The 17796-nt window shown below is 56.0% G+C and overlaps 1 protein-coding gene across 1 annotated transcript in view; it reads right to left on the bottom strand.

Moving 5' to 3' along the window:
- TRIOBP (TRIO and F-actin binding protein) overlaps positions 1 to 17796 on the bottom strand; it is a 52526-nt gene that overhangs the window by 8128 nt on the left and 26602 nt on the right. The window contains 7 exon segments of the mRNA XM_023743777.1: positions 3294 to 3404; positions 4231 to 4756; positions 6251 to 6360; positions 6744 to 6833; positions 6924 to 6992; positions 9531 to 9587; positions 14824 to 15001. Coding sequence (XP_023599545.1) covers positions 3294 to 3404; positions 4231 to 4756; positions 6251 to 6360; positions 6744 to 6833; positions 6924 to 6992; positions 9531 to 9587; positions 14824 to 15001 — 1141 coding nt within the window.

The following is a 17796-nucleotide window of genomic DNA, read 5'->3' as shown; positions in this document are numbered from 1 at the left end:
CACCGCAGAGATCAGAAAAATAGGGGGGTGGGGATCTGTTCTTAAAGGGTCAGTCCGGCAGGCAGAGCCAGAAGCTAATAGGGGGTCAGGAGGCTGGTGTCAGGTGGTGGAACCAGCCCACGATGAGGGACTCCCTAGCAGGTCAGGGGCTGCTCTCTGACCTACCTTCCCTGTGGGCCCAAGGCGTCAGCTACCCACCTCTGACGTGGATCAAAGTGGACAAAGAAATGCCCGTGATCCCCCACTGCACTAGGATGGAAGGGTCCCCTTTGCTAGAGGCACTACAGCCTGTGAAGTCCCAGACCCCCCAGCTGCTGTCCTGTGGTGGCAAGCCGCCCCACCAGCTAAAAGAGGGGCACCCACTCGGCCTGAGATACCAGGTTGGGGGAGTATCCCTCCCCAGCTGTCACCTCTCCAGGGTCCACTGAATCTCCAGCCGCTTCCTCCAGTGCCTGGGGGGACACAGGTGGCTCAGCTCCTCTTCGCTGGCGCCCTCCGCGTCCTGAGCCACTCCTCCACTCCCGTCTTCTGCCCCCCGTTTCCCCTTTATTCCCTTCTCAACGCCCCTCAGTTCTGCCTGCTCACCTACCATCCCAACCTCACAAGACAAAGTGTGACAGCCCAGGAGGCCTGGACTGCAGCACTAGTCTGACTCCAGGTCAAAGTTCTAGCCTCCTCTCTGGGCCTCAGTTTCCCTATCTGTATGCTGAGACGTCAGAGAAGTGCTTTTCAAATTTAATTTTAGCGACAGAAACCTTTTCCCAAAGGAAATCTAATGCAGGTTCTAATAGTAAAATGGACAAAGGCGGAGCTGCTCTGACTCCCTGTGGATGTGGACGGACCCATCCAGAAAAGCAGTCCCTGGGAGACCACAGCTCCACAGAGCACAGCTTGTGGGGGTCTCTGAGGTGTTGGGCCCCACCTGCCCCCACCCACCCCCACCGACCCCCACCCACCCTCCCTTCCTCTTGCCTCAAGGGAGCCTTTGACAACACTGGTCCCTACCCTCTCCTCCTTCCACATATCAGGTGACCTCCAAGCTAGCCCTTCATGTCAAGCCCCAACTCCCCAGGCCCTGGTCTTCCTTCAGCTGAACCACACGGCTCCAGATGGGCCCCCAGGCCTTGACAGCAACCCCAGCCTTAGGGCCCCTTGGGGGCTCCCCTCTGCCTTCCTTGGGCCCAGTCACCCAGTCCTAAACTCTCCCCCCTCTGTACCCTCCTACATCCCGCTCACCCTGTCATCATCCTAGCTCCTGCCATGGCCTTGGCCCCTCCCAAGACCCTCCCACTCCAACACCACCTTCCCGGCATCACCCCAAACCTCCTCAGTGTGTGGGACAAGATCCAAACTCCTGGCTTGGCAGTAGAGGTCTCCAGGCTAGGCACCCATCAGCCTTCCACCACAGCCCACGCCCCCGCCCCATCCCGGTGCTCAGCTCCATGCCCACCCCCGGAAAGGCTTCCCAAGAGCCCCGCACAGCAACCTCCCGCCTGGAACTTCTGGAAGGACCCTCTGCTCAGAGCCTGGGTTCCCAGCATTCTTTTCTGCTTCAAGCAATGATGTGCTGACTAGAGGCAGCCGATTATCAAACTTTTAGGAATTTTGTGACACAGTTAAGCAGGCCATTATTAAAAATTATGTAAGCTTATAGTTAATTACATTAAAAACAAAGCTGATACTCCAAACATCTCTTCGTAATGATTTCACTGCATTTTATTGTTGTCTATGCCCCCGAGGTTACTTCTCTTCTGTGTCTGTGTGGTGGAAATGCTCTATAATGGGTGTGCACATATCTTCTCAACGACCCTCAGTACTGCAGGTCCTCAGCCACAGTGGGAGTATTTACACCATGGACATTGGTAAACATTACAAATCAGGACTTGGTTTATTTTTTGATAGTCTAGACTTAAGCAAGTGATGAGAAAATGCTAGTAATGCAGATTAAATTTAAAAGTGTGCCATACCTATAACCACTACATTGTAAGTAGGACAAAAACCTGAGGGAATACTCTTAAGAAAATATTCTCAATAGAGAACTATTATCCAATTCAACCAAAAAAATTGCTCATGACATTGACCAAGAAAAGTTTCAATATGTTTCTCGTCTTACTCATCCACATAAATAAAATGTCAACCAACATTCATGTTAGAATAACACTCGTTTGTCAGTTACCTCTGGATACAAGCATTCGGAAAAACCAATGGAAGAATTATGAGAAAAATCAATTAGCTATATAGAAGTTACAATAAAAAGTATTACGCATTTTTTATTTGTAAGTTGTATACTAAACATCCTTTGTATCAGTAATATATCTATATCTATATCTGTATCTGTATCTATATCTATATCTATATCTATACTAGAGGTCCAGTGCACAACATTCGTGCACTGGGTGGGGGCGGGGAGGGGTCCCTGAGCCTGGCCTCTGGGGAGCGGGCCTAAGCCGGCAGTCAGACATCCCCCGAGGGTCCTTAGCACTGCTGCGGAGGCAGGAGAGGCTCCTGTCACCACTTCTGCACTCCCCAACTGTGAGCCCAGCTCCTGGCTGAGTGGCGCTCCCCCTGTGGGAGCGCACTGACCACCAGGGGGCAGCTCCTGCGTTGAGCGTCTGCCCCCTGGTGGTCAGTGTGCGTCATGGTGACCAGTCATTCCACTGTTTGGTCGATTTGCATATTAGCCTTTTATTATATAGGATATACCATATATAAGTGTGCAAGTGTGTACACATAGGTGTATTTTTTCTGGAGAGCTAGTTGTCCCCAGACATGGCCAAATGTCCCCAGGGGAACAAATTCAGCCTCAGTTGAGAACTGCTGTCCTCATGTTCCCCAGGGGCCATTGGGGGCTCCCAAGTCCCAAAGACCATCTTATGAGGGCCTCAGCCTGGCAGGCATGGGCAGGATTTCCCTGTTTAGGGAGCACCTCCCAGGGGCCTGCCCATTGGAGCGCCCACTCCCCATTGGCTCCCCATGTCCCCAGGGTGGTGTGAAGAAAGTGGTCCAAGTGCAGAGTGTCTTATGAGGGCTATCAGCCGGACCTGAGCTTAAATCCCCTGACAGCTGCAGGCCAGCTGACCTTGGGCAAGTCACATAACCTCACAGCTCAGTGGCCTTGTCTGTAAAACGGCACAATGCTCATGTCCACCGCTGGAGAGACTGAGACAATGCATGTCAAATGCCTCCCATGGTTCTGGCACACAGGAAGGGCTTCCAAAATATTAGCTCTTTTCTGAAAACATGGCAACCAGATACTTGCCCCCGTCCCCCACAAAGCAGCTCTTCAGCCTCACCTGTGAGATGTAGCCTGGGGGGATGTGACCATCCTCCTGGGACCTGGGTGCACCCTGAGGAGCCTCCCCCTGAAGACGCCATGCCTCCAGCTGGGCACGAAGAGACAGGACCTGTGAAGGGAGATGAGGTCAGTGGGGGCCTGAAAGCAGAGAGGGCTGGCGCGAGGCAGTGCGGAGCTGTGGATTGGAGGAGACGTGGCCCTGGTGGGGATGTGCAGGCAAGGGGGACATTCCAGCTGTGTCTAGCTTTGGCCCAGAGAAGACTAGACAGGGTTGGGAACAGAACACTGTGGCCACAGACATTTACATTATGTAGGTGACAGGGGAAATGTCTTTGAGCCTCAGCTTCCCATCAGTAAAACTGTGATGAGATCTACCCTATGGGACCATGAGACTGCTGTGAACATATATGAGCCTCTGTATGTAAAGAAGGCCAAGGGCAAGATGCTCAGTAAATGGTCTCTCCTTTTTCTTCTCTATTCCCTCTGTGTGATTGCTGAGGACAGAACTAAGAAGCAAAAATATCAAAAAAAAGCCCTGGCCTGTGTGGCTCATTTGGTTGCACATTGTCCTGGGTTTCCGGCTTGATTACTGGCCAGGGCACAAGCCAGGTTGCAGGCTTGATCCCCAGTGAGGCGTGTGCAGAAGGCAGTAGATTGATATTCTGCTTTCACATCGATGTTTCTCTCTCTCCCTTCCTCCCTCCCTCCTTCCCTTCTCTAAAACTCAATAAAAATGCTTCTTAAAAACAATAAAAAACCCAAGGTCTAGAAAAGAAGATTCCAGTTCACAAAGAAGTCTGAGGTGTCAGACAGTGGACCAGGAGTGAGCTCCCCATCACTGTAGGTATGCATGATACATGCTGTAGCATGACTATAGGGATAGGAGGGGTGTTGGTGGGGTAAGAGGGTTCCCAGAGGCCAGCCATGATGTCTACCTCCTTCTCCAGTGCCTCATGGCTGTCACTAGGGGGCCCCCGGCGCTCCCCGCGGCTTTGGTTGAGCAGGGCGGTGAGAGGCACCCGCTTGTTCTCCCGCAGGGGCAGTTTCTCCAGCTCCTGCCACTTCTTCTCGATCTCCTCGCTGAGCCGACTCTGCTGGTCCTCGGTCAGGGGGGCGCCCAGGCCCCGGCGTGGCCCCTCGCCAGCAGGTGTCTCTGTGGCCCTGCTGTCCACGGCCTCAAACCATTTGCGTCGCTCCTCAGAGCGATGGGCCAGGTCCCGTTCCAACTCCTCCTGCTTGGCTGGGCGGTCAAGAGTGCGAGCTGGGGTGCGGGCCCGCTGTGGGGAGCCCTGAGACAGTGGGGAGAGCTCCACGTAGTCCAGGGATGGCCGCTGTCCATCTGCCTTCCGAGGGCTGCCCCGACTGATGACCTCAGAGCCCGCACGCTGCTCCCCCACCTTCAGGGAGCCCTTCTGGGTGCTGTAGCTGTGCAGTGTGTTCTCTTTATTGCAGTCCGAGAGCCTAGGGTGCCAGCAGAGCCACATCAGGCAGGATCTTGCCCACTCAGTCCCCAAACAAGCACTTCTGGAGCGTCCCCATGTGCCAGAGCCTGGGGATGAACCCCAGCAGAGGAGGCAGCCGAACCCAGAGTCAGAACTAGAGCTTCACCATTAACACACCTGGGAGCCATCCCAACTCTACGACTGACCAGCAGAGGGACCAGAATATCTGGCTTCCCTCTGAGCTCAGTCACTCATCTGTAATATGGGACAACAATGCTTCTCACAGGATGAATATGAGGACTAGGTGGGCGAATGTGTGTAAAGCAACCAGGAAGCCCATTAAGAATAGTGATCAAAGCATTATTATTAAAAGTATGGTTTGATATAAGATCCTGGGTTTAAAAGACTCACAGTGGAATAGGGGAGATGCCCATAGTTACTGCCCAACAGGTGAACAGTGACCTCTGGGTGCATAGGCACAAGATTTAACAACTTTGGCAGTACTCTTCTTCTATAACAATAACATGGTATATGGTCACCCATCCTAAAACTACACTTCCCAGCATCCCTTGCTGCTATGTAGGGCCATGTACCTACATTCTGCCCAGTGGAAGTGAGAGGTGGCACCCTTTAAAGGACTGGGTGTGCCCTGGCCTGGCTCCTGTTTGGCACTCCAGGAGAATGTAAGCAGTTTCCTGAGTCAGAGGCAAAGCTATGAGTTGAGGGCCACAGAGCTGGTCTGGACTACACACCACAGGATTACTCTGGAGAAAGAAATAAACCTCTCCTGCTTAAAGTCACTGTGTTTGGGGCTTCTTTGTTACAGCAGCCAAGCCTATATACTAAGTAATAATCCAGCTGCACTGTGCTCCAGTTCACAAAGGGCTTCTATGCATATTCTCGTGACAGTCTGACAAATGAAGTGTCTGAAACTCAGACAAGGTGACTGGACTGAGGTTGAACAGCCAGGCTATGGCCAGACAGGGGGACTCACGCTTGACACCCCTCAATGTCATGTTTCCATTCCTGCTGCCCAGCAGTCACAAGTCCTAGCCCCCCATAGGTGTCTGGGGTTTATACTGTGTGGGAGCTCTACCACCAGGTAACTGAGCCCTCCCTCTACTCTACCCACGGTGGCCTCCATTGGGAGTGAGTTGCTCTCCCAGACTGCTTAGCCATCCCCTCTCCTTAACACAGGATGAGACACAGCCCACACAGCACAGACAATCAGCCACTAGTGGGGCCTTTGACGCACTGGCATCTCCTCCAAAGAGCTAAGGCCTCTCCCCACCTTTTCAGGATGTGGGGGACGTAGAGGGACAGCAGTCACACTCCAAATCCTCACTGTATTTCTGGAGGACTGCCAAGATGCTCACTGCCCTCTCCTCATTTTGTTGATAGAGAAACTGAGGCCCAGAAGGTACAGCCAGAGGCTCCCAGGTGAGTGCCAGCACAGCACTCAGGGATACAGGGGAAGTGCCTCCCCAAAGCCCTGGTCCAACCCAGCACGTACTTGGTGACATCTGGGGCTGAGATGGGACGCACAGTCTTCCTCAGAGCCTCGATCCAGTTCCTCCGGATGCCCGAGGTCATGGCCGACAAGGTATAGACAGCATCCTTGGTCTGCAAGTCCACCCCACAGGTGGGTTGCCACGTGGCCAGCACCATTGCTCCCACCCCACTGTGGACCCCAGGGAGGGTGGCCTTCTCTCCCAAGAGAGAGTCTAAGGTCTTGAACCTGGTGTTGAGCAGAGGGTGCAATACCTCCCCTTCACTAGCCTAGTCTTGGAAGAGTCCCAGTGGCTCCAAGGTCTCCCCAATATTTGAATTACCCGGCCAACGATATCTGGGGTCTCCCCAGATATGCTGTGTTGGCAGGAGAGCTTCTGACTGGCTCTGAGGACAGGGTCTCTGGGTAAATGAGTGACAAGAGCCAGGCATGCTCCACACCAACATCTCCTCTGGGGGCTCTCCAGTCATGCCACCCCCCAGATGCACAGTCTCACGTGAATCTGGAAGCCGTAGTTGCGCTGTACTGCATACTCGGTGACGTCAGTGCAGGAACGCAGGTCAATCTCGCCATCCAGCTCATCTGCCTACAGCAGGAAGACGATGGTTCATATACTCCAGTGACCCCCCCACGCCCCCAAGCCCCTTCCAGGGGCCCCCAGCACCTGGTGTCTCACCTCCTCGGCGGTGGAGTCCCTGTAGTACTTGAGGCTGGAATCAGTCAGCACAAACCAATGCTTCTTCCACTGTGAAGGAGGTGGTGTAAGGGGGGGCCAGTGTGGAATGAAAGAATATGCGTGTGCCACTTTGCTGCACCCTGGGTGCTGCCAGGTCAACCATTCTGCTCAAGTAGGGGCCTAGCACCCTCATCCAGCCCGCTGAGGGGTAGGGGCAGAGGACAGGGCAGTCAGAAAATCCACATTTGATGCCTGGCCCTCCCATTCCTCTCTGAGCTGCAGGGGCAGCATCTATGAAATGGGTCGACCTCTCATCCGGAACCACCCCCCCCTTTCCTTCTGGGAGCGCTTCTCTGCTTTGTGAACACTTCCATACCCATCCTGATCCTCTCCACCAAGATTGCTGAGGCGCCTACAAGCAAATCCCCCCAGGGTAGACCAGGTAGGGGTTGCGACCTGTGTAAGGTCATCTGCCTAGCTAGCCAGGGACCAGAACTTCCAGTTATTTTGCATATGCCCCTCGGGATCTCCTCAGTCGCCAGGGACAGGACTCCCAGAGAGCAGGACTGGAAGGTGGCCCAGGGGGAGGCATCTGGTCGTATTCTGTTTCTTGATCTGGGTGCTGGTTACATGTGTGTTCACCTTGTGAGACGCATTATCTGAATATTTAGGATTTGGGCACCTTTCTGCAGCGCCTTTCTCTCTGCTCCAGCTGGGGTGAGGTTAGAACACATCAGAGGAAAGGGGTGGGGGCCCAGTACAGCCTGATATGAAAGGGGCCAAGCTTGGCCCTCCTCTGGCTTCTGGCCATTTGCTGGAATGCTAGTTCAGGTCCACCCACTGCCAGGGTCAGAGCAGTCCCCACATCTCCTTGGATTCCCACACATCACCAAGCCCTATCCACCCTGTTTGCTATTTCAAGTACTTAGGGTTCTTTTTTTTCCTTAAGAAGATGGTACATTTTCAAGGATGTGCCAGAAAGACATTTTCTACTTCTTTCCACACTGCCTCTCCTTAGCATTCAAGAGACAACTATTTTATCCCTTCCTAGCTGTGTGTCTTTAGTTAAGTATCTTGACCTCTCTGAGCTTCAGTCTTCAGATTTGTAAAGTAGGGCTAATAAGAAATGCCTAAGCCTCTTGTAAGGTTAGAAGTTCCTAACCCTCCCTTGTATGTCTCTCAGGGCACCTGGCCCAGGGTGGGTACTGCATTGTTGGGGATTGCTCTAAAAGGCTGGCCCTCTTAGAACTACCTGCTCTTACTGAGTGGCCTGAATTGCAGCTCAAGACCTCAACTGTCCCTCTGTAAAGTGGGGCAGGGGTTCTGTGCCAAATGATGTCCTTGGCCCGGTCTATGACTGTCTAAGATGGGAGCGAGATGGAGCTCTGTGGGCCTCCGGTGCCCCGAGTTCCAGGCCTGTGTCTGCCCAAGGTACTGCTAGGCCTGGAAGAGATCGAAGCCCTTGTGGGCCCGTCTCCTGTCTGTGCACCAAGGGGCTGTGCTGGCTGAACTCCCAGGGCCCTTCCAGCTCGGACATTCCAAAACCTCGGGAAAGAGAATGAGTAACGGCCAGTGCTGGGTGGGGCCCATAATCTCTGCCCTCCAGAGACCCTGGGTGGGAGGCCAGGACGGGTCACTGGCAAGGTGCCAGGCCTTGTGTGAGGCTGGAGCGCAGCCACCAGAGGACCGGCGAGCAGGCAGCGGGTACGGAAGGCTGTGGGTTGGAGGGGATAAAGCATGTGGGTAGGAAACACAATGCAATTCCCTTGGCTCCCAGCCCTCCCGGCATGCGGGCTGCACACAGACCAAAGCCACGAGCGCATGCAGGGCAGGGGCGGGGAGACGTTCCCTCCCAAGGTGGGTGGGCAGAAAGCCAGCTCCAGCTCCAGCATGGCAGCCGAAAGGGCAGAACCCATAAGAGGCCACTGTCCCTTCTGGGTCTAAGGACAGACACATTAGAGAAAGGGAAGGGTGATTACTGAGGCCCTAGCAGATACTGGGGGCTATGTGAGACCCTTTACCTGCTTGACATCTGTGCCTATCAACCCTGGAAGGAATCATCATCATCCACTATGCCCATCTCACAGATGTGGCCACCGAGGCCAGGGAAAGCTGTGATATGACCAATGGGGCCCCAGGTTGGTGAGACTTCAGATGTGCTCTGAGCATCATCTGCAGGGTGGGGGAGGAGAGGCTGCTACACGACCGAGTTGTTACAAATCTGTGCGTCTCAGGCCCGAAGACCTCTGAGCCCTTCCGCCCCAGACCGTCGGATACCCAGGAGGTCATCAAGAGGTGGGAGGACCAAGAGGTTCTTGGTGAGAGGAGGGGATGGGGTACAGAGCCTGAGGGGCTAGGAGGCGGCCCCCGCCCCTTCCATGGTGACTCTTACACACTAGACTGCTCCAGGAAGCCTCCACCCTCCCACCCCATAGTCCAAGGCTGGACAAGAAACACCCTGCCCTCAGAGTTCCCACTTCTGGCCCCCACCCTGGACCCCCGCCACCTGGAAGCCATGGTCTCTAGAAGGCTGGACAGGCGAGGGAAGCAGCTCAGCCTCCTGGGCTGCCCCAGCCACCCCCCTCCTCTCCACTCCAGCCCTCCTACCTCTCCAGGCTCGTCCAAGATCGACATCCATCCCTTCTTGAAGTTGAGCAGATCGGGCTATGGGGAGAGGAGGAGGCAGATGAGTCAGGCCCATGGAGAATCCAATGGGGCTGGGGAGGAGGGGGTGCTGTACCCTCTTGGCCTTGAATCCTGTAACACTAAGGGCCTGAGAAGCCAGGAGAGAGGGCTGAGGGCCCAGGTAACACCCCAAATCGAGGCAGACTCCCCAGCCACTAATGCAGTCTTGGCCCCTTTCCCTGACATCCAGTAATCTCTGATTGCCAGGCAACTGGGTCATCCACCAAAGATGTTCAAGCTTCCCTCCCACCAGCCTACTTCCTCACCCAAGAGTGGGAGGGGGGGGGAGGGGGGCAAGAGAATGCTGCCTGCAGAGAACAAGCCGGACCAGCAGGGCGAGTGAGCTGTCCAGTTCCTCTCTCTGACAAGGCCCAGGCGGCCCACCAGGAAAATGCCTTATTGCTGCCACCCACCTCCAACCCACTGACTCTCCTGTGGCCCAACCAGCCCTGCCTGCCCTCATCTCCTGGAGACCCTGAAAGATGGAACCAAGCACAGGCTGGGGTCAGAGACCCTCTGGTTCCCTCTAGATCTCTGGATGGGCCGGTCCTGGCAAGGCCTACCTGCCGGGTGCTGCCCAGGGGGACGCGGCCCCGGGGCCTGGGGGCTCCCAGCTGCAGCATGCTCCACAGGGGTCTGTGAGCTATGAGTCCCCACCTAGGCCTAGACAACGAAGCTGCTCATTCTGGCATTTTCTCTGGTCAGGTCCATCTGGTGGGTGCCCAATACCAGACCCTCCTGCCTGTTGAGACCTCTCCTGTCTAAGTCTAAGCCGCGGTCCCTCTGCAGTCTCAGCTCCTGCCCACTGGCGGAGCAGGGCGGGCCAGGCTGGCGGGCAGGGAAGAGGCGTCCACCTGTTGCCATGGCTCTGAGCCCACCTATCAGCGCCTGCATCGAAGCCTCACCAGGCCAAGGTGTCTGGTTGCGTGAAGGGAGCGGGTGGCATGGCTCAGTGGGGTGGGCGGTGAGGATGGCAGCTGGAAACCTGGAAACCAGAGCCACCTGACCTGGCCACCTCCCCTGACCTGCCTTCCTCCTAGGGAGCCCCCTTCTCCTCTTCCTCAGCTGGAAGAAGTGGCCTGAGAGGAGGTTGGGGCAGCAGCCTGGACATTCAGAGACATCCACAGCCATGGCCGTGGGACCAGGGCCCCATCTCAGCAGGCTGGCAGCCCCACCCCTGCGCTGCAGCCCCTCCCTGCATACCTGTCAGAGGGAAGGGACACAGGCTCTGCTCAGACCTGAAAACTCGGGGTGGTGTTCACCCTATCTGCTCTCCATTTCTCCCACCCTCTTCCCCAAAGGTACAGGCGTCCCAAACCAAGACCGAATGAAGTGGTAGCCCGCTCAAGACCACCGGGTCACTTGGGTTCACCTGCATTGAGTCTGGACCTCCCGTGGCCCCAGGGAAAACCTGCTGAATAATACCCACCCTCCTCTACCCCATCTAAACTTCTGTGCTTTGGCCAAGCCGGGTGTAGCTCAGCGGTTGAGCGTCGACCCAGGAACCAAGAGGTCGCCGGTTCGATTCCTGGTCAGGGCATGTGCCCAGGTTGTGGGTTCGATCCCCAGTGGGGGGCATGCAGGAGGCAGCCAATCGATGATTCTCTCTCATCATTGATGTTTCTATTTCTCTTTCCCTCTCCCTTCCTCTCTGAAATCAATAAAAATATATTTTAAAAAAAGTAAATACATTTCTATGCTTTGGAGACAGGCCCCAACCCCACTCCCTGGCCCTGAGGAGTTAGGGATGGCACACAGCAGATCAGCCTCAACTTCCAGAAGATGAAGAAGGGCTCCCTAGCAGGAATGACAGGCTGGGACCCCAAGGGCTGCCTGGGAAGTGGGGTCACAGTGACCTTCCTAAGTCACATGCCCTCTCTGAGTCCAGCTGCCTAATGTAGCAAATGACGGGGGGAGTCCTGACCTCCCTCAAGTTTTATGAGGACTGAATGTGCCACCCAGGGAAAAGCCCAGTGACCCTCTGGAAGCCGGTACTAACACGGCGCACACCCCCTCAGGCATGGAGAGAGGAGGCCACCAATGTGAGGTTTCAAACTGTTGGCAGGGGAGGTCCTACGGTCAGTTGGGAACTCCCACCCCCCACGCAGGATCAATAGGTCTGATAACCTAAATCTCTCACACGGCACCTTCACACACGGCTCTTCAGCCCCAGCCACCTCCCCTCCACCTGCAGGAAGCTCACTTTCTCCTTCTCCCTAAGGAGCACCAGCAGGCTCTCCCAACCCAGCCCACCCTCCTCCCTTTGGCCACAGGTCTGCACTGTTCCCGCCCTCCTGGGCCTCAGGACCTTCGACATGGCCTCCTCCCTCTAGGTCAGTGATGGCGAACCTATGACACGCGTGTCAGAGATGACACGCGAACTCATCTTTTTGGTTGATTTTTCTTTGTTAAATGGCATTTAAATATATAAAATAAATATCAAAAATATAATTTGTTTTACTATGGTTGCAAATATCAAAAAATTTCTATATGTGACACGGCACCAGAGTTAAGTTAGGGTTTTTCAAAATGCTGACACGCCGAGCTCAAAAGGTTTGCCGTCACTGCTCTAGGTGCACTCTGGCAGAGGGACTCACTCAAAAAGGCCCAGTGTTACAAGTCTGCTCAAAGCCTCCAGGGATGGCTTCAGGTGGCTTCAGAACAAAGTCCAGTACACCTGAAGCTAATATAATAATGTATGTCAACTGTAATTGAAAAATAAAAATGATTTAAAAATGGAAAAAATAAACAAATAATAAAAACAAAACCCAGCTGCCTTAGGATGGCACAAGAGGTCAGCCCCACCCTTCCAGCCCAGCCTTCCCCCTGAGTTGGGGCCCCGTGTTTATGTCTCCACACATCCTCATTGATCCCCAACGCACCAGGACTCAGGCCCTCCACACGCCTGTGTCCTCTGCTTGAACACCAAGCAAACCCCTCCTCGTGCTTTAACCTCCTCCTCCGAGGCCCTGTCACACACCACCACCACCCCCCGCCACGGCCCTCCCACAGCCTCTGTTGCCCATGATTATCTTGAAGACATTTACTTGTCCCTCACAGACTCACAGGCAGGGACATGCGCATTCACACCCCCAGGACCCAGGGAATGTTTGTGGAATCTTCCCTTTTCTTTTTTTAACTATCAGGCACTGTTCAGGACCAGGAAGTCAGCTGTGAATGAAAGCTGTGGCCCCTGTCTTGGTGGAAGTCAGGAGACAGACAATAAACAAGTGAACAGGTATATAATTTGATGCCAGGCAGTGGCTGGGGAATGAGGCTCCAGGGCAAGGCCTGCGAAGGCAGGAGGTGGAGCAAACCCTGACTCCAGGCCCGGCTTCCAGCCTCAACCTTGACCCATTCAATGCACCTTTACCGGTTGATCCATACAGATCCCTGGGGTCAGGGAGATGGGACCAGCCTGGAGCAGGCTCAGGTCCGCAGGCAGCTGGGATGAAACCAGCCAACACTGTCCGAGGTGCTCCTCCTCCTCCTCCTCCTCCTCCTCCCTGCTTCAGAGCCTTTCGTGGTCCCTCGGGAACCTTGACCAAAAGCCTAAGCTACTTTTCCCGGCCTTTGGGCCCCTCTCCTTCCGGACCCCTCTCCTTCCGGACCCCTCTTCCACGTTTCCAGCCCCCAAAGGTGACCACCAGCCTTTGTCCACAGCGTTCCCTCCCCCGTCCATCTCCTCCTGACACGGTCCTACAATCACAGGAAGGCTGTCCCTCCTCCCGCGGCCCCCATGCTGCTCCCAGCGCAGGGCAGGCTGTCCCTCCTCCCGCAGCCCCCATGCTGCTCCCAGCAGCCTGGCCCTGCTGAGCATGTGCTCCTCCAGGAGAGGCAACTGTGTACATTTCTTATCTCCGGAGAGAAACCAGGATAGCCCTTGGATACCGATTCGGCCTCAGCAGGGCCCGTGTCACCTCTCTACACCTCCACGTCCTCACCTGCTCGACGGGCACTTGCCATCCACCTTAGAGGGTCAACTCTGGTAACGTGAAAGCAGCCAGTTCAGGGCCTGGCAGGCAACCAGTGGGCAAAGGGACTACCCTCCCCTGGCCTGGGGGGCCGGGCAGGACACTGACGCAGCTCCTCCCCCACATCCCTCTTTGCTCTCTGACAGGGCAGGGGAGGCTGCTGACGACAGGAAGGGCCAGCAGGGAGGTGGCAGGATGTGTGGAGGCTGAGGAAGTCCAGGCAGTGGCCAGGTCATCACACTTACAGGGAGCAGGGGCCCCTCTCCCCAGCCACCACCCTGCTCCCCAGCAGCCCAGCCCACTTCGCTGGCTGTGGAAAGGGGACAGGCACACGCACATACACATCCTGCCTAACACCCTCTCCTCACCAGCTGTCAGAGCCTCCCTGAGACACTAGTCAGAAACCAAAAGCAGCTCTGCCCTGCCCTGCCCTGCCCTGCCCTGCCCTTCCAGACCACCACCGGGCAGGCGGGCCTGGAAAGGGGCTGCTGCTTCCCTGACACTCAGGGTGACCTCGGGCAACTCGCCAAGGCCGCTCCCCCACGCCTCAGTTTATCAGACTGTGAAATGGGGATAATGGTGAACTCAGCTGCGAGGCCTACTATGAAGGCACAGGCATTGATGGAACTAGGGTAGGGCTCACCCCGAGAGAAAGACAAATCCCAGCCATCGCGTCCCCCACCCCACCCGCGGCACTGCCCCACCCAAGCCCCGCTGCGAAGGGGCCAGCCCGGGAGGACGTGGTCTCGGCCGCTTCGACCCCAGGATGGGCTCCGGCAGGGTGGGACCCCTTCGCACCCACCCAGCCTCCGCCGGCCCCCACGGGTGGGCAGTCTTCCCCGGCCCGGGCCAACGAGACCCACCCGAGCCGGGGGGACCCTCTCTCCAGCCCCGGGCGAGACCCCAGCCCTGGCCCGGCGCCCGGGGAGCCCCTACGGATCCCGCAGTTTGGAGGGATCCGGTCAGGTCTCCACTAAGGGAGCGGGACGGCGGTGGTCAAGGACCACCCGAGTCGGTCGGAGGCCGGTCCCGCAAGTGAGGAGGCGGGTGCCCGTGCCGGGACGTTCCCAGATCCCCGGGTTCGCCCGGGCTCCCGGCCTGGAAAGGTGAGGCAGGTCGGCCGGCCTCCGGCGGAGACTCCTCCGGCCACCGGGAGTGAGGACCGCGCTGCCCGGGAGGAGCGGCCGGCTCGGGCAGTCGCTCACCCGCCTGGGCGCGGAGGGGCGCTGGGGGGCACTCACCGTCATGGCGGCGCCCGGGGGCGGCGAGGGCAGGAGGCAGGAAGGTGGACGGGGCGCGCAGGCCGGGCTCCGCGGCGCGGGAATCCCGCTGCCGCCGCCCCTCTCGGCCGCCCGGAGCCGCTCCTCCGGCCCTTCCCTTCGCCCGCGCGGCTCCGGCCCCTTCCATCCGCCCATAAAACTTTTTTTTTTTTTTCAAACTTCCTGGGAGGACCCGGGCGCGCCAATGGGCGGCGGGGAAGCCGGGACAAACAGCGGCTGGGCCGCAGGCCAACCAATGGGAGCGTGGGACGGGCCAGGGGACGGGGCCTGCGCGACGGGACGGGCGCCCGGGGGCGGGGCGGCCGGGACGGATGAGGGCGGGGAGAAGGGAGGGCGGGCCGCGCTCGGCCGCGGGCGCGCGGGGCGGAAGGAGCCGTCCAGCCAGCAGGTGACTTCGCGGGCTACCGCGCGGCGGTGCGGGGTGTGGCCCCGCGTCGCCTCGGCTACCGCTCCCCGCCCCAGCCGCGAGCCGTCGGCCCCCCGGTTTGCTGGGCGCGTGGGCCAAGCCCCCAACACTAACAACTTAGCGTCCCACCCCCGGAGCCCCGCTTGTCACCAATGAAATCGACTTTCACCCTCACTACAGGCTTGACAGACAGTGCCCTTGCCCCCATTTTACTAATGAGAAAATAGAGGCGCAGAGAGGTGAGCCGACTTGCTCAAGGCCACACAGGAAGAAGAGGTGCACTCCTAGCGTGTGCCCCCTAAATGCCCCCTCCTGTAAATGGGTCTTTCTGGCTTAAGAACCTGGTTTGGGGTTCGTGGGTGTGGGTGTACACCCGTGGCTCACGTTCCCAGAGCACTTGGCCGTTTTTAGGAGCCCTTTTGCCGGCAGGAGTTCATCTGAGCCCTGAAGTAGAGGAGGGACCTTTGGTGGAATTTGTTGCTAAATGCATGTAGTAGCTTGTGTGGCATTGTGATTCAAACACTGTGTTACTTAAGCAAGGTACTTAACCTCTCTGTGCCTCAACTTCACCCTGTTAAATGGGATAATGCTGTGTTCTCATGGGGATGCTATAAGGATTAACTGTTAAGTAAAGTACCCAGAACACCCCATTTATCCCTAGTTAGCTATCCTTCAGTAGAAGGGCAGGGGGCTTGGAATAATTGCCATTTCAGTTATTCTGCCATCTTAATTCAGGGATCAAGAATTATTACTATCATAATTACCGTCCCCATTTCACAGATAAAGAAATGGAGGCTCAGGGAGCTGAAGTTCTTTCTCAGTGTTTCCCACTGGGATTCTCTCCTCCACACTAGAAATGAGGCCATGGATAAGCCCATCTTCCTCTAGACCAGTGGTTCTCAACCTTCTGGCCCTTTAAATACAGTTCCTCATGTTGTGACCCAACCATAAAATTATTTTCGTTGCTACTTCATAACTGTCATGTTGCTACTGTTATGAACCGTAATGTAAATATCTGATATGCAGGGTGGTCTTAGGCGACCCCTGGGAAAGGGTCGTTCGACCGCCAAAGGGGTCGCGACCCACAGGTTGAGAACCACTGCTCTAGACACTGGCCTTTCGGCATCCCTATGCTGAGTTCTCCTACCCTACCCCTGTACCTAACTCAGGCACTTTATCCTTGGGAGAGTGAGTGGACAAACAGAAGACCTCACCTACCACCAGTGCCTTGCCCTGTGGCCTGGGCACCTCACAGCCCGCTTACAGGTTTCCTGGCCTCTGGGACTCCACTTCTAGTTCCCTCAACCCAGTGATCAGATCACTCCCCTGCTCAAGGTTCTTCAACACTTCCCCCGTGCTAATAGATCAACTCTGCATTCCTGTTCCAAGCAGTCTGCATCCATCATAATCTGCCCCTGCCTGCTGTCCTCCGTCATCCTACACACACATTTTACATGCTAGGGTCCACAATGCTGGACTTCTGAGAATTCCCAGAATGAGCAGGTCCTCTGCACCTTGGTGGGACTGCACATGTTGTTCTCTGCCATGTCTGAAACACTTCCTTTCCTATTCTCTGTACCCCACTCCCCCCTGAACACAGACACACACACACACACACACACACACACATCCACTCCCCCTCTCTCCTGCCTCTCCCTCCAAATGTTTGTTTGCCTGGAAAATTCCTCCTCGCTCTTCAAGTCTTGGTCCAGAGGAAACCCAAGTGCCCCCAGCACAGTTACAATCTCCTTGTCTGATGCTCCCTGCATCACCTTCCCACCCAGTGCTCCCTACATCTGTACATTCCCCCACTGATGTGATAACCACAGTGTTCTAACCACATACATGTCAGTGTTCTCACCAAACCATGAGCTCCTGGTGGGCAGGGATGAAGTGTTTTTTTGTCTCTGTCTCAGAGCTTCAGCCCACAATAGGTCCTTATAGGTCCTTAGCAAACATTGTTAAATGAATGAATGCACAAATGAAGAAATGACTACCTTACCACAACCTGCCCTGGCAGGAGAGAGATGGCACAAGCTCAGGGACCCAGGACAGAGTAATTAAACGGGGCCACCCAACTTTGGGGTGATTCAGACTTAAATGGTGAACATTGGCCCAAAGCCACACAAGTTAGTGCAGAAACAGAGTTCAAGCCCAGGCTTCCTGGTTTTTAACTGTGGACTAATCTCACTATCTCGCTCAAGAGACGTGTGCAACTACTCTAAGTACCTGTCTGGGAGGCTCCACTGCCAGTTCTATCCCTCAGCTCCTGATTCTCCTCATTCCCAGAAGCAAGAACCACTACAAACCGAGCCTCAGCTGCCACACCGGTCTAATGGGGACTCTTAGCCTGCAGGAAGGCAGGGAGATCCAGATGCGGGGGCGGGGGGGGGAGGGGGGGGTATGAGGTCAACCAGAGTAGGGTTTAAATCTCCACTCTGCCCCAAGTGGGATCTACAGCAGTGATATTTTTGTCCTCTCTGAGCCTCATTTTCTTGTCTGTAACATGGACAATATAAACCGCACCT

Source organism: Myotis lucifugus, unplaced genomic scaffold, assembly GCF_000147115.1.
Source record: "Myotis lucifugus unplaced genomic scaffold, Myoluc2.0 scaffold_413, whole genome shotgun sequence".
In the NCBI taxonomy this organism is placed as follows: domain Eukaryota; kingdom Metazoa; phylum Chordata; class Mammalia; order Chiroptera; family Vespertilionidae; genus Myotis; species Myotis lucifugus.
Note: the sequence above shows the minus strand (reverse complement) of the source record. Positions and strands in the feature narration are given on the sequence as shown.